The 21,552-nt window shown below is 40.8% G+C and overlaps 1 protein-coding gene across 6 annotated transcripts in view; it reads left to right on the forward strand.

Annotated features, from left to right (window-relative positions):
- The window catches only part of BTRC (beta-transducin repeat containing E3 ubiquitin protein ligase), a 115,015-nt gene that overhangs the window by 82,014 nt on the left and 11,449 nt on the right, over positions 1–21,552 (forward strand). For all 6 annotated transcript variants that reach the window (XM_063163333.1, XM_063163335.1, XM_063163336.1 and 3 more), the window contains 5 exons: positions 9,452–9,683; positions 14,245–14,431; positions 18,073–18,169; positions 19,053–19,190; positions 19,671–19,789. In XM_063163333.1, coding sequence (XP_063019403.1) covers positions 9,452–9,683; positions 14,245–14,431; positions 18,073–18,169; positions 19,053–19,190; positions 19,671–19,789 — 773 coding nt within the window. The remainder of the gene's footprint in view (positions 1–9,451; positions 9,684–14,244; positions 14,432–18,072; positions 18,170–19,052; positions 19,191–19,670; positions 19,790–21,552) is intronic.

Genomic DNA, 21,552 nt, shown 5'->3' on the forward strand with positions numbered 1-21,552 from the left:
TTTAAAAGAGAATACATTTCAAACTGTTGGAAGTAGAAGCTACTTTGCTCAGCATGTAATAGGTTCTTAGATGTTTAGCCAATTATTATAGTAGAAGTTATAGGAAATGGTGCTGGTTGTTAGATAAATTTAGAAATGGGATGCATCTGTGCATGAGGATGGGGAAAGATTTCTCACATCATATACTCCACACTGGTAACATTCTTGATATGACACAAAAGTAACTCTCTGAAGGGGATGAAAAAAGAAGAGAAAACTTCGGTTTTATTTGTGGAAAGGAAAATATAGGGAAATTGATGCTATTTTCATTGTTTATTAACAAACTCACTAAAAGGAATAGCAGAACCATGGCTTTGAGTGGAGGAACATCAAGTGAAGCTAGCAGATCTGTTTTGCCCCAATTTACTGGGGGATTTATATTGTTTATATGCTACATTCAAACCTGGCCTTTGATTGAGTCTACTGTAGGGAGAAGAGTAATGGAAAGCTTCCTCCCTCCTTTAGTTTGAGGTATTTTTTTGAGAGATTATTGGCAGCTAAACACTGAGCCAAGGAGGGATCCCTAGTGGAACAGTCTGTGTCTTGGGCTTCTGAGTTGTGCAATTTGAGTGTCAACTGATGGGGATAAAGTCTGCTCAGCTGTGGAGCTGCATATGCCTTTCTGAAGTGCTGTTATGGTTAGACCTGGTCACTTGCTGTAGCAGAGGGTACTGGTTTCTGCCGTTCTTCTGTCATGTGCTTTCCCATATCAGCAGCAATTGGCCTAACCCAACTCAATGCAATTTCTGAAGATACAGAATTCATTGTCCTCAGCATGGATTTTTGGAGTCTGTTCCTCAGGTCATGAATCTTTTGCCAGGTACCATTGAAAGAATGGACCAACGCAATCTTAAGATATAAAGTCAAAGAAAACCTCAAGATAGGATGGACCTCTGAAGATCTGCAGTTCAGAAGATGATTACTTCACTACCAATCCATTTTGCTTGGAACTTTGTCCACTCATATTTTGAAAATCTTCCTTTTAATGTCCAGAGCTTTGCTTACCTGTTGCTGTTGCCCTTCTTCCTGTCATAACACACTTCTGGAAAGGTCCTTCATGGGAATCACCCCAGTTTGCCAGGAAGGTAACTTTTGACTGAAAGTTTAGCAGGACAGCTCATCTGGAGAAGACAATGCTCGTTAGCGAGAGAAGGTTATTGCATGACCTTGTAGAGGTTATAGGAGGCTACAAGGCAAAATCTCAAGATTTTGGCTGCAGACCACTGACCAACTTTAACTTAGCACTGTACAAGAATATTTAATGGATTTGTCCTCTTGCAGCTGCCTCTGTGGTAGCTGCTAACAGCAGTAGTATTGGTATCAGCCAGTGGGAGTTGCTGAGATGTCCTCTTCTAGATCTGGCTGTATTGGTGGAAAAGAATACCATGCAGCCTTCTCCTGGCTGCTGCAAGTTGCTGCCCTCCAGGATCTGTCAGCAAAACTGCAAACCTGCTCTCAGTTAAGATGAGGTGTTTTAGTGTAGACAGTTTAAATAGCAGGTCTCTGCTAACAAGCTTATTTTGACTGAAATAGGTTAGGGAGTGCTCATGTAGCCAACTCCTCCAGCAGATCCAAGGAGTACATTTGCAATGGGAGCAGAGCACATACATGAATCTTGTGCATCTTCAGAATGCTGCTGGGTTTTTGTTTTTTCATCTCTCCACTATGCCTGGAAATATGTATACTCCTGTAGCTGGGAAATATTATATGATACCCAGCATGTATATTCCTGACTTCCAGTTCTGAATCTCTCACATTGCCTTGGCCAAGTAGTTTGGTGTGCTTATGCCCTCTTTGTTGTTGGTAGCAAAATGCATCTCAAAGAAAAAACTCATGGAAAATACTACTGAGTAAGCCATCTTGGAGGGCTTGTGTTTCATGGTGCTAAGAGTTTTACATAGGCAGAACCATGTGGTTGGAAAATCTCAGTAGTGTTATTGAGAGCAGATAACAGGTTTTTACAATCATTCTCTCTCCCTTTGTGTTGTTCACAGTAGTGTCAGTCTTCTCTGTTACTTCAGCCATGTTTTGAATCACTTGAGTCCATTGAGTCCAGCTACCTGTTCCTGACTGCCTTTCTCTCTGTTAGGGGAGCACATGAAGTAAGAAGGAAATCAACAGTAACACCCATTAAGAGTGACTTCACTCAGGCAGTAGATCATGCTTGAGTGTTTTAAAACCAGAAGCAACTGTTCCAGAAAACTGTGTAACTGCTGCTTAGAGCATTGTTTACTTATGCCTCTCCCTGACATAAATGAGCGCTTTGCTGCTACTGGCCATTACCTGATGACTTCAGTAGACTGGTTCTCCAGGTCATAATGTGAATATTCCTTCCCTGCATTAACAGTAATAACATGTAATGGTCCCAGCAATTCAACTGTGGTTCTGGTAGCCATGCCAAGGAAGAAAGCATTTCCTTTGGTGGTTTCTCCTGGAAGAGATTTGTTGTTACTGGAGTGTCTGCTTTGAAATTAGTGTATGATCACTTTACAGCTAGTGAAAGGTGTGCTCTGAAATCTGTCCCTTTAAGAGTGATGGTGCCTGCCCTCCCCCCCATATGTCTAGATAGGCATTTGGTCAGGGATCATAGTTTGGGAAAGTAACATATGCCAGTGCTGTGCTGATGCAAGCAGATTTCTCATCAGTGCTTGTTATTTGCTAAGACAACTTGGAGATGAGGAGGAGGAGAGGGACTCCCAATTCACATCCATTGCTGGCATCAGAGAAATTTTATTTTGGAGGTTTTTGTCCACACTTAAAATCTAGGTGGGAGACCTGTATCGAAGGAAAGTTTACAGTAAGAGCTATGAGATTCCAGACAATTAAACTTTATTAGCCTGTCTGAAACATTACGTATTAGCTTAAAAGAATAGTTTTTTAATCTCCTCCCTGTTGCTGTTTACTGTGTAGCAGTGTGGGAGGGGAGCATCTTGTCCAGCAAGGTATTATTGCTGCTCTTTGTATAGCCTGTGTGCAAGTTCCCATGGCTCAGTCCTATCTCCCCAGTCCCAAGAGAGACTCCCCACATTCCTCCTTTGGTGCCTGCAGCTTTTCCTAGCCTTGAACAAAATCAGCCTTTTCCCCCCTCTTCTGTATCTGAGGTAATATCCTTAGCCAGGTGCCCTCCAGGCTGACACCATATCATAGGTACTTAGATGGTACCTCTGAAAACTATTGCCCTCCCAGGATTTCAGAAAGTGCAGCAGGTTGGGCTGCTGTGTCCAGCGTAATTCCAGTGATCTTTCATCTAGATGTATCCTTTCTTACAAAGCTTTTCTGCAGTGTGATTAGAAACCAAATGTGGACAAGCAGCCTAAAGCTCCAGAGAAGCAAAATTGCTAGTTCCTAGGGTGCTGTTAATTTCAGTATGTGTGTTTTGAATTTTCTCTTGAAAATAAACAGTAGAGATGCTGTGGTTTCTTTCATGGTGCTTTCTTTTTGACTCTCAGATGTGATTGATGATCATCTACTTCTGGGTTATGTTCGTTTTTCAGAATGTTTCAGTGAGCTTTGCAGTGTGGAAAGTAATTCACTACTGAGCGAGTAAGTCCATATATGAGCTAAACCCATGGTTAACCTCACAGAGGCTGTTATGTGAGATGGAGGCAGGCAGAAATGGGTAGATTCTAAACTGAGCTTTTAAAATAAAAGTAAATGGAGTGAGTTGTTTAATGACCTAGCATTGTAGCCTTGCTGTCAACTCAAACACTGGAAAAGCAGGTTCATCCTGCAAAGGAGAAAAATGAGGAGCTGGCTGCCCTACTCATGTCTCTCAGGTGCTATGGCTCATGAGATCGTGTTTTTTATGGTGAGACAACCCCCTCACCACCCCCCAATTCTCAAAGCAAAGGAGTTATTTTACAGAGAGCTGCCAGTGAGGAGCTGCAAAGGAGCTTCTTTCCTCTCTGCTTTGCCATGGCAGTCTGGGAATCAGTTTTGCAGCATTTGGTCATTGCAAGCCTAAAAAAGAAGAAGCCAGCCATAGAAACGGAACCTGTATCCTCTTAATTATGGTGTTACTGCCTTTAGGACGTGCAAAAAACACCCTTTGAGCTGCATTCTCATATAACTATCTCTGCCTTTAGCATGGAGGGCTGACATACCTCAGCTCCGTTTCACCATTTTTGTTACATTGCTGTGGTTGCATTGTTGTGGCATCGAGTGCTACTTCATCAAGGGCAGTAGCAAATAGTTCCATGGCCACCCAAGTAACTTTGGGAAATTCAGCTGGGCTGAGGTTCTCTGGCTAAGAACACCTTTTCAGGCATCAAACCAAATCATCCTATGGCCGTGCTGGTACTTTTTAATCTCTCTGCTTTTCCCACATGCTTCTAACTTGATCCAGAATTCCTGAGCTTTTGCTTCTGGTGAAAAGTTTGGATTCACAGTTGTGCACATTTTTAATGTGGTCAGTCTTGAGGAATATTCAGGATATAGAGGCAAGCATGACTTTGCTTCCACTGTGAAGCTCCTGTCTCTCCCCACCTTCCTTGGCCCCTGGACATACACCTCTGTGGTTCCTTTCTTTGTCATTCCTTTGCTTGGGTTTTTTCCCCCAGTGTCTTTTATCTTGTGAGTAAAGTTTGAACAGTACGTAGAAAGTTAACTGCCTGGAGTCTTTTAAATATAAGTAACACGCACCCAGTAATAAGCTGTCGGTTGTTTTTTTGCTGCCTGCAAAGAAACATAAACACAGCGCTCATTTCTGGCAGGTTTTTACTGTCAGAGTTTCTCCTATTATATTTATCTTACAATTTGCCAGGGGGTGAAGTTATTAAGTTTTAGCAGCAGCCATCGATCAAGTTCACAAGTTAACACGATAAAGGCTCTGTGCCGCTCCGATCCGGGAAAATGATGATCCTCACTCGGTAATTAACTAAATGAGAAAGTTAAATCTTACTTGAGAGCTGGGAGAGATGAAAGAGAGGTGTTTGTCAGTTTCTCAGTGGAAATTAGAAGCAGTTTTCTGCAATTCCCTAAGCTGCTGCTCTGTCATATTTTACATAAGCACTGGGAAAACGTCTTGTAATTAGTGCTGTCATGGAGGATTTTTTTTGCTGAAGGATGTTGGAATAATTCATTAGATTATCAAGAAAGGCTTGTGTCCTGAAATGATTAGCACAGTGAAATTTAAACCATTAACGATAACAAGTTTAGAGCTTGCTGCAGTGCAGAGGCACCCGGGGTATGTCTGTGCCTATTTCAATCATTTCTTATAATTAAACATTATGTCCTCTTTTTTCCTCCCCTTCACTAAGACCCATCCAAAATTCCTGTTAAGGTGGCTCTGTCTAGATCAGTGACTTAACCACAACGGGCGGTGCAAGCAATTGGAGGTGAAATGCTGCAGTTGCAGAAAAGCAGTAAAGGACATTTGTCTGTGTCAGAGCCTGTAGTCCCAGTGAGTCCAGGAAGGAGGGAGGAAACCCAGTATGACCTGTTGGTACTGGACTGTGGAAGAGAAGACCTTTCCTTTTATCTATGGAGAAACTGAAATTTGCAGTGGTGGTCTAAGCTCTCTCAGTATTTTCAGAGCTTCAGCGTGAAGGTGTCTTGAAGGTTCAGAACGTGCCAAACCTTGCTGGGATCATTTAAGCCATTCTTAACATTCTAGGAGGCAGTTTCTCCTTGACTTGAAGAGATGTCGTCTTGCACTGAGTAACACAAAACCTGAATTCATCTACCCAGTGAAAGGTGCCTGAACAAAGTCCTCTGCAGTGACTAGAGGATATAATTTTTTTAAAAAATGCATAAAAGTTGTGACCACTCACATTGGTGGGTAAACACTGTTGCTGTACTACAGTCAGGGAAGTTGCTTGGTTTTGGTTTTTTCTGTGCTTTAGGAGACTCCATGGTCCCCTGTACTGAACAAAACCAAAAGTAACCTTGGTTATCATATATGGGTTACAGCTGTGATTTACCATAACTGGTTTGTTTTATATGCAAAGCAGGAGATTTATCCAGTCTTTATTTATCTGTGTTGAAATATTGCACCTTCCTACAGTTGCAAGCCATTATTTAGATTAAAGTCCTTTCATATATTAGTCCTCTTCTACTTCACTGGGCATACAAATGTGCTTTGTGTTAAATGTAGCCATTTGGAGAAATGGTCTTGTAATTACGGGCTGCACTGGAGCATGGTACGTGGATCCCTGAGCTAGTACCAACCTGAGGCACTCAGTCCCCTGGGTTTCCTGGCTTATGAGCTCAGCTCAGCATTGTCAGAGGACATCTCTGCCATTCCTGCAGATGAGTCGTGGTGCCCAGAGCCAGCTGGGGCACCTCTCAGCCCTCACACACAGGCCTTTGTGGAAAGGGAGTTGGGAAAGCTTCATCTGTTCCAACTTAGTAGTTTGCTCTGTTATACTCAAATTTCCTCCCAGATGATGAGCTACCAGTGCTTATTCTTCTTTGCCATTTTTGGGAGGCAAGTTTATAGAAAATGTGATAGTGAACAGTGCATTTGGATGGATATTTACCCTAGCAGTGTTGATGGCAAGTGGAACAGGTTTTTCTTTATCAGGTGAGGCCTGATTATTGTATCAAGAGAGGGAGGAGGCTGTAGATGATTCAATAATACAGATGCTTGATGATGTTGTTTTGTTGATGCTTTATTTTGTAATAGGCCTTTTTCACTGAACTACCAGTGGATTTTCAGGAATCTTTAAATTAAAATTCTGGAACTTTTGTTCTAAACTGTAGTTTGAGTGATTTGAGAGCCCTATCAGTTTATCTGTCTCTACTCTGCAGAGCTGGTGTGTTCATGGCATGTCCTGTCCTCTTGGTCCCCTGCTGGTACAAACCATAGGCCATGCTGGGCACACTCTGGGCTTATGCTCACTCCTTTTGGTGTGAAACCAGAGCAGGCAAGGGTGCAGACCAGGTCTCAAGTGACATTATAAGAATGCAGCTGAAGTGTGAACCTAAAAAATATTGTGTTCTCATGTCCACTAATTTGGACATAAACACTGTAAAGTGCTTTTCTTAGCAGACCCACTTTATAAATCTGGAGTTTCACTTCCAGAGCTGTTAAAAGTACTGGTCAATGGATTCTGTAATTTACTCATTATTCCTATCCAAGAAGCCTGTGTTCAGGCAGAATGAATTGTTTTGTCCCATCTAAGCCATCTATTTGCACACACATAAGCCATGACTTGTATTTGCAGATGTTGCAGCTTCTGTTTGATACCACAAACCAATGTTTTAGGTGTAATTGGGAGTTGAAAGCTGCTGGGAGAAGGATGTTCAGAAGGCAAGGAAAGGCCAGAATGTGGTGCCACCCTGTGAAAGGAGCTGCCCCTTCATTGGCTTTGCACATGAGCTGTATGCTCCACTCAGGCTCAGCATGTTAGGCAGACTTCAGAGTCCCTCAAATTAAAAGACACTTGTATAGATTTTTAATAAATGCTTTGTAGAGACAACCTGTTTTTGTAAGGTGCACAGCAAACAAAATGAAAAATTAAATGAGATCAAACTTGTGGGTTGCAGTATCTCCCCACTGTCTTAAGCCAGTATTTTTACTGGGATGCCTGTATTGCAGGCAGTTTAACTGCAGCAAAAATTACCAGAATCCCTTAACACAGGTGTTCAGTCCACTCCACAGGTAATCATCTTTTGCCAGGCCCTGAACTACTGTGGACTTTGCCAGAAAAACTCCAGTCTTTCACACACAGGACTTGATGCCCACAGTCCCTTTAGTGATTTCTCTTGGCCCAAGAGAGAGTTTTCCTTTCCTGCTGCCCAGTACTGGCTCTATGACTTGTTTGCAGTCATGCTGTCCACGTGAGGATTGAATGAAATCGTAACTCGCTGTCCTTGTCTTGCATGATCTTGCTGGACACAGCCACACACAGCCACAGCCACACATTTGCAGGGAGGAGTGGGGATAAACCTGAAAACATTGAGCTGCAGAATGGAGCGCTCATGATATGATCACCATGCTCTGTGTTCTGAAAGAAGCTTAAGTCAAACTGCAATCCAGAAATAGAAAAGAGCTGCTTGTTAAAAATCACAACTCTTTACTGTCTTTTTCTACCAAAGAAAGATCCAGCTCTCTAGAAATGTTGAAAAGAGTATTTAGGTGCATTATCTCTAAGAAAATGAAATTTATATGGTGATCAGTTAAGTAAATTGTCAGATTTTCAAATTTTGGTGTTCCAAAGTCAGGATTCCTGTTGGGATTGGGAGGTATTGAAGTTCAGGAGTTATTTATTCCCGAGAAATGAGAAACTTCTGCATTCCAAATCTACTACTGGTGACTAAATTTTGTGGTGTCTAAATAGCCTGCTGTTTTGGCACTTTCTGAAAAGAGGCTTTTTTGTTGTTTTTCCTTTTCCTGTAAAATCAATTAATCGTTGCATTTCTTTTAGTTCATTAGATATCTTTGCAGAGAGATTTAAGGATTCATTTTTTTCCCTTAAATTTAATAAGGGCCTCTGGCAAGGTCAATGCTTGGAATTATCATAGAAAAAAATAAGGCATCCCTACCTCAGTATTTTAAGTGTTCTTAGATCTGTAAGTTATTTTTAATTATTTGATAATTAATGAAGAAGCTCTGTGTGTATTTTGACAATAAAAATGATGTCATGATATTGACTGTTATTATAATGCTGTCTGGTGTTAAACTGTTGCAATGAAAGAGAGAAAATCACATGTTTTCAGCAGAAAATAGAAACTATTTGACCAGCATAAGAAAAATAATTTCCCAGCAAATGGTTAATCTTACTTTGACAAAGGATACCCTTGCAATGCAAAATGCAGACTTTTCTTCCAGTTAAATAATTTAGAAAGCAGAATTTATATCTTACTATCAAGTAGTAAATTGAAATGTCAATGTTTTGCTTTGTCCCGAAACTCTTCTTTGAGCTGACTCCTTCTGTCAAGATATTAACAGTGCTCAGAAAGTTGAAAATATTTTATTCTGTGAAAGAAGTATTTACCAAATGTCAGGGTGTATTTTAGCTGGCTTTGCTCTTGAGGTGTAATTCAATTTTTTTCATCCCTTTCATGCATTCCCTATGAATTTTAGAAGCAATCCATTCTTCAGAAGAAAAAAAACAAAGTACAAATGCAATTTGCTGTAGGTGCATTGAAGTAACTGGTGTATGTACATTAGAAATCCAAATGCATTTTACTGTCTACGTGTTAAATGAAGTTGTGTTTATGTTAAAGTGTTGCTGAAGGTTTCCCATGTGACCAGAGTCCTTTGTGTGTAGCTCTGGCACGAGGCAGTGCATTGTCCTGCAGGCTGCACTCAGGCTGATGACAGCAGCCGGGATCTGTGGTCTGACAGCTTTCGTGTGTCAGAGTGCTTTTTGCCTTCTGTTGTCTGCCCCCGAAAAGAAATTGTACAACTGCTTGTGTTTTTTCTCATATGTGTTATTTGGGTTGTTCCTCTCCTTCCTGTTTACAGACAAAACTTGCCAATGGCACTTCCAGTATGATTGTGCCCAAGCAAAGAAAACTGTCTGCGAGCTATGAGAAGGAGAAGGAGCTCTGCGTCAAGTACTTTGAGCAATGGTCCGAGTCTGACCAGGTGGAGTTTGTGGAGCACCTCATCTCCCAGATGTGTCACTACCAGCACGGACACATAAACTCATACCTCAAACCCATGTTACAGCGGGACTTCATCACTGCACTGCCAGGTACATCTGCAGCCAGAGGGAGCTTGCTTCTGGTCTTTCAAAAAACTGTTCTGTTCCACCCTACCCTGCTGGAGAGGTCTCTTGTAGGGTCAGTTTGCAAAGCAGATAATAGCTTTTGAATAAAAAGCCCTATACCGGTATGAAATTTCATAATATTTTAATTTGTGTTCCTACTGTATGTCAAGGTATGATCTAACACCATCATGGTTTGTCTAGGAGTAACTGCTAGCTAATCTCTGTATTGCATGGGTAGTTATCCCAAGCCACAGGGCAGGTAGTTGTGCTCTTAATGCCCACAACGATGCATGAATAACGAAATTTTTAAAATTAAAACTACTACTCTTTCTGGTTGCTCAGCTGAGGTTTTCCCTTTTCTTATTTAGATATTTGTCTCTCTTTCCTACTGAAATAACTTCCTGAAGCCATTGCTTTGATTATGTGTTTATTGCTAATAGAAAATGGAGGGCATAAGAGCAAGAGATGGAAGTGTTCTGCTTTTTACACCTTTGTAGTGCTTTCCATTGAAAATATTATCCCAGCTATTCTCAGATGTGGCATTGGGCAGATCTCACAGAATGCATACATAAAGTAGTGTACATGCAGTTTTATATCCCCCTTGTCTTATAGATTGGAAAACTAAGGTGGTAAAAGATCAGATATATACAGCAATAGAATTTCGGAACCAAACATAAATTCCTGGCTCTTTAGGTCATATTTTTTCAGACCATTAGGTCATACCTCTGTAGATAGATAAATAGATACTTAATAGATTAGCATTTCCATGCCATATGTCCTTAGTTTGAGAGGGACCTGAGCAAGAAGTGGTACAGGTGTTGTCTCTAAACAGCCAGATGAAGAGAGCTCTTTCTTGCCAAAAGCCTCTTCTCTGGATACCTTTATAGAAGTGCTGAACTTTTGGCAATTTGATCTATCTAGTCACTTGATCGTTCTTCAGAAGGGAGTTCTCAACATGAAATATAAATTCTAGCCTTAAAAGATGGAAAAAAAGCATGTTTAACTGTAAATTGTATAAAGCATAAAGGCACTGCAGGAGTTTTGCTAGGAAGTTAAATAGATAGACTCATTGGATTTTAAGCTCATTGTGCCCAGTAATCAAATGGCTGTTGTAGCATTAAAAAAAAAATCTTAGTTATGCTAAGTACCTGCTTTATTTTAGTTTTTAGTAGTCCAGTGGCAATAATCTTCTTGTACTTAGAGCAGCATTGTAACTTGTGGAGCTGCTCTGTTTCAGAAAAATAGGAAGTGTTTGGAAACTGCATTGATTTCCCCACTATTAAAGTGGAAGTATACATGTAGGTGCTTACACAATTTTTCCAGGTCTTTCTCCAGGGAACCCCATGAAAGCACCCCATGAAATCAACACATCTCACTGCTCTTGGTTAATTTCTTCCTACAGGGCTGTTTCTGAGAATTTTGGGCAGGTGCTATAAATACTTGTAGAGACATTCCAAATTTCCTAGCCATACCATATTTGTTACTGGTCTATTCCCAGTTGCCCAGGAAGCAGCTGATTTTAGTCTATCAGAATGCAAAATAGATAGGAATCAAGCAGTTAATATGTGAGTATTTTAATAGTTGGGGGAAATGTGTATGTAAATAATGTATATGCATCAATTTGCATATTTACAAAGTGCAAGTGTCCTAGTGAATATCACTCTGAGGGAGAAAATTAAAGGCAAGGAATTGCACTGGTGCAGACTCTGCAGTCTGTGCAGGATGTCCTGAGTATAAGCAGGTTCTAGTGAAGGGAATGGGAGGGAAGAAGGTAAGAAACTGCCTGGGAAAAGATGATGAACACTAAATTCTAAATTAAGTCATATAATGAAAAAAAACCTCCTAAACTCTGAAAGTATTTTTTAGCTTTCTGAAATTCTCAAGTGTTCAGTATTCTGGTTTCATTTTTACTACTCCATTCTCTCTCCTGCTCTCCCCCTTGAGTGAATAAAACAATAAAGCTTCTTCAAAATCATGAGGCATCTTATCTCTGTCCTCCTAGCACAGTCCCAAGGAATGACCAGAATTAAAGGTAATTTCAGATCATGGGTATGTGTTACTAATATAGAGTAAAGTTGGGTCAGATTATTTTCCCAGTGCTTTGAACAGAATTAAGATTGTTTGAAAAATACAGCTTAACTGTGTACTTAACAAAGTTAGTTCAGTTTCTGAAAACATAAGGCTTCTGCTTAGCATTTTCAAGCTATTTAACATTTTTTATGAGGAAAGTAATTTTGATAAGGATTTCATGTGTGAAATAGCTGAAACATTCTTGTTGGTTCAGAGGGTTGAAGGGCTAATCATGTTTCACATCCATTTAACAAAATCTTCTGTGAGCAGAGTTTTCCCTTTTTAAGGAAGCAATGCTTTGTTAGATACATGCCTCAGTGAGTTGTGCTGTTCCTAAGAAACAAAATAATAAAATTGAGTTTGCAACCAGGTCAGAATAGCTCTGCCCATCCACTTGTCACAAATGTAAGGAGGTGAGGCCAAACCATTAGTATTCTTTAGCTGCAAAGGGTCTAGTTTCAATGGCAAAGGATGACTTAAGGACATGGCAGTAGTTACAGCACCTTATTGCAGCCAAGATCTAAAGTGCAACTCCTGATGAAATAGAAAGGGCACATGGGTGGAGATTACTGTGCCCAAGTGTTGCAGTGTAGCCCTGCTTCCTAAAACCACCAGTTGCTCCCCATATATAAAATTAATTCATCTGGTGATGCTGCTGACTTAAAGCCACCTGTAAGGATTCTATGGAGGCATGCATTTGTAAGTGTCTTGGTGGGTCTGTAAATGTCTGTGAGCCTGCTGGAAGCAGCACAGACTGGGAAATCTGCCATTTCCACACAAAGCTTCAGGAACAGAGCAACAGGATGTCCATGTCTACCCTGCCAGTTGTGGAATTCCTGCAAATTCCTGTTCATATTCACTAAACCATTATCTTCCTCTTTCCACAATTTGCTGTGAAGTCGATCTAAATTTACAAACACTTCTGTTTTTTAATAGTGGTTGTACATGTCTCTTCAGATTAAATACATAATAAAGGCTGATGCTGCTTTTATTTTGCAGGTTGACATCTAATTTTGCATCTCTAAAGATAAGAAATGTCAGACCTTTTTCTCCACTCTCTGGTTGTGCCTGGTATCATTCACATGCTTTTTCTACATAAAGATTGAAGCATAAAATGCTGAGCAGAATATCTGACCCAAAGTGTATTCTAAGTTTAGTATATTTGAAAGCAGCAGGAGGAGCATGCTGAATTGTCTCATTTTCCTGCAGTGGGAGATACTTATGAGATCTTTTCATTAAGGAAAAAAAGGTTGGGCCATTTTTGTGTCATGAACTCTAATCAAAGTCAGCTGATTGCACCCAGTTTGGGTTTGCAAAAGTCCAGACATGTGACTGCAAAAATATACTTACTGCTTTTTCTTACCCTCTCACTAGCAGGGCCTGGTCTTTGAGGCTGTTGTTTTAAAAGCAAGAAAACATGTATTTAACTTTGTCCCAAATGTGAACCAGAGGGAAGATGCATGTAATACCAATCTGCAATGCTTCTTTTTTCTTGGATTGAACATTATGCCTGAGGGATGATGTGGTCTAAACCTTCACAAAGTGTATGAAATTCAACCTGTGAAGTGAGATAATCTCTTGGTGGCGTGTCTCACTTGTGAACTAAACAGCCTTCAAGAGAAGCTGTATTTACGCAACTTCTCATTTAAAAGGCATCTTGTTTTCCTGAAGTCTTGATTGTGATTAAATTTGAGTTGGTAAGGGCACATTTTGACTGACTACATCCATCCAGTTAAGAAATACAGCATAACCTTCACTATGTAGACATTTCAGTGAGCTGCTTGGTGCTAACCAGGCAATTGCTTTACATTTCATTCTGGTCATGTTGAAGTAAAGCCAGTCCTGGTATTCACACTGGAAAATATTTGCAAATGATATTATTTTGGTGTGTATTTTTCCTTCACCCACTAAAATAAATGAAACTAGCAACCTGCTTCACTTTCTCCTTACACAGCCTCTCCTTCCCTCTTGACGTCCCTGTGCATCTGCATATCCTTCCCTCCCCCCTGTCTAAAGGTACCACTGCCCTTCAGGGCACACATTGGGAATATATATTTTTTTCTTCATTACATTTAAAAGCTACTGCTTTAGCAAAAACAGCTTTTGAGCCGTTGCAACATGAGAACAGCTGTAGCAGTGAGATGAGAAATGGTCCTAATATAGAGAGATTTTGGGGGCTGCGTTGCTGAGTTGGAAATGCCATCCATAGAATATCCCCCTAGTGCTAAAACCCATCGAAGTAGATTGGAATGACTTCTTGGATTCTTTATTATTTTTAATGACTTGTTGTGCTATATCCAAAGGAAGTTGGATAACACTGCTCACTCCTGATCTTAGCCTCAAATGCTCTTCTGTGTCTTTTGTCCAGCTCCGCATGCAGAAGAGGAGATGGAAGGAGAGTGTATCTTTGTACTAGCAGGGGGAGTTGTCTGTCCAGCAAATAATGTTTTTCTGTTGTGTTGTTGTTCTCCCCCAGCTCGGGGATTGGATCACATTGCTGAGAACATTCTGTCATACCTGGATGCCAAATCTTTGTGTGCTGCTGAGCTGGTGTGCAAGGAGTGGTACCGGGTGACGTCGGATGGGATGCTGTGGAAGAAGCTCATTGAGAGAATGGTCAGGACAGACTCCCTGTGGAGGGGTTTGTCAGAGAGGAGAGGATGGTAAGGAAACTGAATCTTCACCTCTTTTGCCCCCGTTCAGGACAGCAGGGATTGTGTGTTTCAAACCATATTTGAAGAGGGTTATTCAGCACTGAAACATCATGTTAGTTCCAAACCTGACAGTTGCTTACATCAAAAATCAACCATTGGGGAGTTAGGTGCCACATTTGGCTATGTGGCAGTGTGGGGGATTTTTTCCTCAACTTCCTCTTCTGATCATGCTCTTAGCCCAGTGTGACAAGTGAGATATACAGACTGAGATTTTTACACCCAGCTGTCTTTCAGTTCAAATTAAGAAGCTGTGTGTGCCTCAGGGGAACCCTAAACCGGTCAGCAGTTCAGAGCAGAAAAGCTTTTTCAGGAGTGGCAGTGGGGGAGCATGTGCTATGAATTAGTTCTTTCCTGATAGGCCTGTTTGTTTTCCTCAGCAGATTTTCTCTATTAGATATCTGTTTAATTTTCAAACTGGAAGCTGAGGGTAGGTACCATGGAGAATAGGGGACTTTAGAAATGCAGATAGATTAGTTAATAATCATCTGGAATAGCCTTACTACAATGTAGGTCTCACTCAAGTTTGAAGCTGCTCTGCTAACATTTCATTAGAACTTTCTCTCTCAGGGGTACACCCTTTAATACATAATTTTCTTTTCCAAGGGTGTCCCTAGGATGTTGGCAGAAGGGAAACTGGGTATGAATATTTCATAAACAAGATAAAAGTGACAGCTTGGGCATTTTGGTTGCTATTAAAAAGAAAAAGATACAGAGTTGCAAACAAAGACTCCTGGTTTGTGGTTAATTTTGTTATACTGTTTGTCTCAGGAAGTAAAGGCAAGTAAATCAGGATTATGAGACATTCTTTACAAATAAATACTACTTTGATCTGCTTCCAATAGTGCAGTTTTTTAAAGAGTATAAAATAAACACAAGCATGACAGTGGTAACTTTTGCATTTCTTTTAGTGACTTATTCTCTCTGGGACTTCAATTTTTTTCTCCCTACTGTTGAAGTCACAGTAGGTCCTAAGAGGAGCTTGAGAGGTCATTTAGTCCTTTTTGTCTCCCATAGGAAGAGACAGATTTTTCCTAAGTCATCCCAAATCTTTGTCTTAACTTGTTCTTAAAATCTTCTACTGATGGAGATTCCCCAGGCAATGCCTGGGAAAGGAATTTGATGGTTTCACTTTTTTACTCTTTCTAACTTCAGTGTTTGAGAGGTTTTCCTGCTATCTAGTCTGTCTTCCTAGCTACAGTTTGACTTGTTACATTTATTCTGCACAGATAAACAGGACAGTTTCTCATTCTCTCCTTTCATGGGAAAGTTATCTTTCCCATGTTGGAAGATGAGCATGTTTCCTATGTTTTGCCTGCACTAGCCAACCATAAAGATGTGTTGTCTTGTCCTCTTACTATTTTCAGTTTTCTCTGTTTAGACCCTTCCCAATTCCCATACTCCATTCTTGGAGTATGGTGTAATCAGCTGAGTGTCTTCTGCTGAGGCATCACTGGGGTTTGCTCCCTCCACACTTTAGAAATAACATTAGCACCAAATACTGGTCTTACAGACAAATTACATTTCCACAAAACAGGTGCAAAATTTTGCTTCTCATCTAAAGGACAGTCACCTTGTTACTGCACCTCTTCTTCAGGTTTATGCTATGTGCTGGAGGTTACTTTGACTCAAGAGCAAGTTGTGCCCAAGTCTTTCATATTGCCCTCTGGTTATCTCTGTGGTGAACAGATAGAGCTGTGTGGTTAGGAGATCCAGACAGAAAATACCCAGTGCAATTGCATCTGTGCCATATAGAGCTTCATAGCTTGTAATCAGTGCTAGCTCTATGCATGGCAAAAGGAGATTACTAACTGGACAGTTCAGAATGATGGACAACTGGTGTTACTTGGTTACATCTCCTCAATTTGCACATGAGCTGCCTGATTTCAGCATTTGCAGCTCATGATTTACAGCAGAACTCCCCCCCCCCCCAACTTTGCAGCATGGCAGCCTTCACTGGCAGATTGTCAGGGAGCAGTAAGGGTTACACAGATTTAGAGAAATATAAAGCAGAAGCCCAAAATCTGGGCATGCTTGTGTCCATCTGATTGAATTGGCTGGTCATCAAAACCTGCAAACAATAGTTCCTTTTATCCCAAAGCCACAGCACAATCGCTACTGTGATGCCATAGAAATTCCAAGCAATCCTTCAGCTGAACAGTAAACAACTGACTATGCATGCAGCACAGCACAACTTACAGGTAGCAACCAGACTTTGTGTTACATTAGCTAGTAAAGTAAGAAAGAATTAAAAGGTTTTTAGGCACACAGGTTTTTCTAGATCTGCCCCAAGTCTTCCAGGATGTCTCCAAGGTATTCTGTGCATCTTGAAAGAGGTTCTCATCTTCCTTGGCCAGTAATACTAATTTTCATGAAAGCACTTCCAGGCTGGATCACAGTAAATAGGCATCTGTCTAGTTAGTGTCTTGTCTGCATCCATGTGTGCCATCTTCCTGTATTTGTTCCCATATGCATGTCTGCTGGTCATTATATTTGAAGAAAGAGGTAATTCCTCTGTTCAAACATGAAAGCACCTTTCTCTCGAGTTGTACTTAGAATTCTTGATTTAAAGAAATATCAAAAGTTCTTTTCCTGAGCATTTGTCATTTTGCTTGTCCAGTCCTGTAGTTTGGTATTGCCTTACAACCCAAAGATTTTGGTTCATTGTTGTGATCTCTCTAGTTCAAGTGTATCAGGGCAGCTGCAGTCTCTGAAATAAGTTTTGAGGTGTACTGTATGAAAAGGACAGGAAGGCAATGCACAAGGAAGTATTGAACAATTAATTATGCTGTAATGGAACAAGGGAGGGAGAAGTGGAGAGCTGGCCCAGTGTAAACTCTGTGCCTCTGATGCCAGGATTACACTCGGAGGCATTTGTGCCTCTCTCCATTTTGTGAGGCATGTTGCCAGGCAGAGCAGCAGTTAGTACGCCCATGGTGGGGTTTACTAGCTTCCACACCGTGTTTGGTGGCTTCTTAACTTCAGGATGAGGAATTAAAGTTTTTTACACAGCAGGCAGTGATTGCCGTTTACAGATTTTTTTGGTAACAAAACTCTAGCTTGGGATATGAGTATTCCAAATCAATGTTGAGATGAGGGAGGCACCACAGATGAGGTGTTGCTTACCAGCACAGAGTAGTAGCAGTAAAATGTCCATGTACCCACACTGATACTGTTCCTGCTAATGCAGATAAAAGCTAGCCTTGAATGTGTAGGGGGTTTGAGGGTTCCTTGGCTCCTTTAGTTTGCTTTGCATGCTTTATTTTAAAGGTGACCTCTGATAGTGTGTGTGAGTATTGCAAGCATGAACCACTGTCAACCCTTACTGAGCTGACTGGGCCCATGTCCATAATAGAGAATTCATTTCCCTTCCCCAAGTTACTAGACACAGATTTTTCTTGGGTATTTCAATGTTAAAATGCAACACTGACACGTTGCAGGGCAAACAAACAAGGAACCATCCCATCTTTGTAAATTAAGTTTGACTATGAACCTGTCAGCAGTGGTTATCCATTTGTAAAATGCCAGGAGGACCTTTGTCCAAAATGCTGAAAGATTATTTGTATTCAATGGAAATGTTCTTTGTCTTCCAGGGGGCAATATCTATTTAAAAATAAACCTCCTGATGGAACTGCGCCACCCAACTCCTTCTACAGAGCACTTTACCCCAAAATTATACAGGACATAGAGGTAAGAAACAGTTGCCAGATATGGTAGTGTTTCACTATTGGTTTTTTAGTTTTATTTTTTTCAAATGTTCCTGATTTATTCATGTTGCTGAAATTCTGGGGAAATTCCATTGCAGTGTAATATTTCATTAAATCTGACGTGTCTGTGTTTGTCTGGAGTTTGTAGATCTGGGATAGTTATAAAAGATCCTGCTGCTCCTTTAGACAGAGGATGAGTTGGATTGTTCAGTGAGCTGTTTGCAGGTGGAGTCTCCACCATTTGCAGATCAGATATCACAGCAGCACTGTAACATCTTGGTTTTCTCTGTTCCATGGTACTTTGCTCCTCCTGGTGCAGTGAGACCTAATAGGCTCTTACAGGAGGATATCAAGAACTGAGGCAGTGAGAACGTGCATTTCTGAAGTCTGCAGTCCTAAGACTCAGGAAAACAGAAAGCAGCTGAGCATGTTTGCCTTGCATTCAGTGTGAGCAAAATGGCATGTTCTGCTTGTTTCCTAACGGCAGAAGCAATGCTTGGGCACTGTTGTGACAAGTTTGTAAATGTGTTTAGAGCTGAACTGAGACTTTCTCTTCTGTTATTTAGCTGTTGAGTCACAAGGGGCTAAAGGTTGGAGGTAGAAAAAGACTTTTACATTACTTCTTCCTCACCATTCCCAACTGCACAGACGAGTTTAGCCACGATATGTTTTCCAAGCATTTGTCTGTTTAATTGGTTATATTGCATGTATTCTAGAAAGCAGTTATATCATTGTATGGGCCTGATTGCAGGAAAAAGTGTAAAGAAAAGTGTCTGCTGCCTTCTCAACCAAAGGAAAAAAAGGGGAGATAATTCTGTGCTTTTCTTTTTCCCCTACATCTCATTTGTGTCCTGTCTCTCCTCAAGACGATAGAGTCGAACTGGCGGTGTGGAAGGCACAGTTTACAGAGGATCCACTGCCGAAGTGAGACAAGCAAAGGGGTTTATTGTTTACAGTACGATGATCAGAAGATCGTAAGCGGCCTACGAGACAATACTATTAAGGTGAGAATGCTCCATCATGGCATACTAATGGCTTGGAGTGCCTGTGCCATAAATAATAGTGTCCTAATTTCAGTGACACCTACCCAGTCTCTTGTTAGTAACCCAGCCTTCTCCTTCCCCTTCCCCCATCTCCCACCTGCACAGCAACTACTCTTTTATCTGGCTAGAGAGACCCTGTTTTCAGACAGACAGGCTTCGCCAGCAGAGTTTCTGTCCAGCAATAATTACAGGCTATGTAATTACTGGGCCCTATATCCTAGTGAGAAGGGTAAAACCAATATTCGTAGTAAAGCCAGTAATATCAAAGATGTCAATGTATTGCACCAAAGAGCCTGTAGAAGACTCTGCAGATGCCACTAAAGGTCCTCTAAGTGCACTCTGGAAGATGTGCTGTAGTAAAAAGCAGTCTAGTCAAACCAGTAAGTGCTGAAAGATGAAAACCTTACTGAACTGTCCAGTTTTGAATGTTTGCTGTCTTAGATCTGGGATAAGAATACATTGGAATGCAAGCGAATTCTCACCGGCCACACGGGTTCTGTCCTGTGCCTCCAGTATGATGAACGGGTGATCATTACTGGATCTTCAGACTCAACAGTCAGGTGTGTGCCCGTGATTTGCACCTTTCTGTTTGCCTCTTAAGATTTCAGCTTTGCAAGCTGCTGAAATGATCTCTTCTTAAATGTGTGCTGTTCAAGCAGTTCCATGAAGTTGTTCAGCATTGTGCTGCCCTTGTCAGATGTCCATGCAAATCGCTGTCAGGCAGAAATGAGAATCTAAGCCAAGGCCAGTCAAGGTCAAGATGACTTAGGAAGGCCATCTGGCATTTCACCAAGGTTTTGCATGTTTTGACACTGCCTGAGAATGTTATAAATTCTCTTTGAGAATAACTTTTTAAGAGTTGAGGTTTTCAAAGCAAGTTTGAACGTTTAGTTGTCCGTTGTCATTAAATTTTAACAAAATATGTATGACTAGATATCCTATGACTTTAAATTAAATTTTAGCATGATATTTCTTTTCATTAAATCTTTCTAATCTTGCTTCTCTTCAAGTCTCCAGAAAAAGGATGGACACCTCAAGGTAGCACTTGTGGTGCATGTTGTGCATTTGTGAAGTCCACTAGTCATATTGGAGGATACCAAAGAGTGTAAGGCCTGTAGTGTAAATAGAGCCACAAATGAGTTAATGAATTGCAATATAAACTTGGATGTGAAGGGGCAGGTCTGACTTCTCCATGCTGTTATATACCCTCTCCTTGTCAAAGTACAAGCACTGCTCATGTAGTGAAGTTAGACAGCAAAAAGCTGCATTGGTGACCTTTTCTGGAGCTATTAGCATGCATTCAGATGGCTGCAAGCTCCTCTGCTTGTGTAAACTACTATTGTTAAGCTAATAGTAGTATTGTTAAGCTAATTAAATTGAATTTGTAACATGTGATGCATGCAGTCTTGCAGTTCTGCTAGGTTTTGGGGTCCTGTCATTCATAGGAATCCAGAATTTCAGCCACACTGCCTGCCTGGAGGTGATGTGGAAACTGCACTGGGCTAAACAGCAACAAGCACTGTCATTTTCATATCAGGCCAGGCAGGCCAAATTGCAGACTGGCTACTTGCCCAGGAATACTTTGTCTCCCACTGTACCTATAAATGTTTGTGCAGACCCCAGAGGCACATAGGATGTATCACTTTTATCCTTGGGTCTCCTCAGGAAGAGAGGCTTCATCCAATAGACAGTACAGATGGGCTCTTAATGCTTCTGAGATCTCAGGGATGCACTTGTCCAAAGAAGTCAGTGGGTCTCCAGCTCCTGTTCAGTTTGGCAACCCTGTCTGCAAACTGTTTGTATGTTAATGGCTCAGGTCTTTAGTTTTTTCTTCTTTGCATTTTCTAATTGGAATGTGGTTTTCCTTCTCATTTAGAGTTTATAAGTTGATGCACTTTAGTTTCCATAAGTTAGAAAATAAGACATTAGAAGTCTTTCTCACATCTTGCCTTTTCTTATTGCTTGCCTTATTGGCAGCAGGAAGTTTTAACTTCTGTGAGATCTGATGTGCCTGATGATACAGCCATTTTCTGCTTTCATATAGTGTAACTGGGATACAGGTGTGATAATGCCAGAAGAAAACTCTTTATGCAGGGCAAAAGAAGTTTGCAACAGAATAGCCCAAAATAAATATTTTTAAGGCTTAAAATTTTCATTTCAAGTACTAAAAGTTCTGTATGAAGCTTTTTTCTAACTTGCATCTTAAATTATCTTTCAGTTGGAACAGTTGGTTCCAATAACATTAAATTGACATAAATGCTATGTCTTAATTTGGGTATTCAGTGCATTCCTGGAATGTAGCTGTGGACCAGATGCACCGCAG

The sequence above is a fragment of the Melospiza melodia genome, chromosome 9 (genome assembly GCF_035770615.1).
Source record: "Melospiza melodia melodia isolate bMelMel2 chromosome 9, bMelMel2.pri, whole genome shotgun sequence".
Taxonomy (NCBI): Eukaryota; Metazoa; Chordata; class Aves; order Passeriformes; family Passerellidae; genus Melospiza; species Melospiza melodia.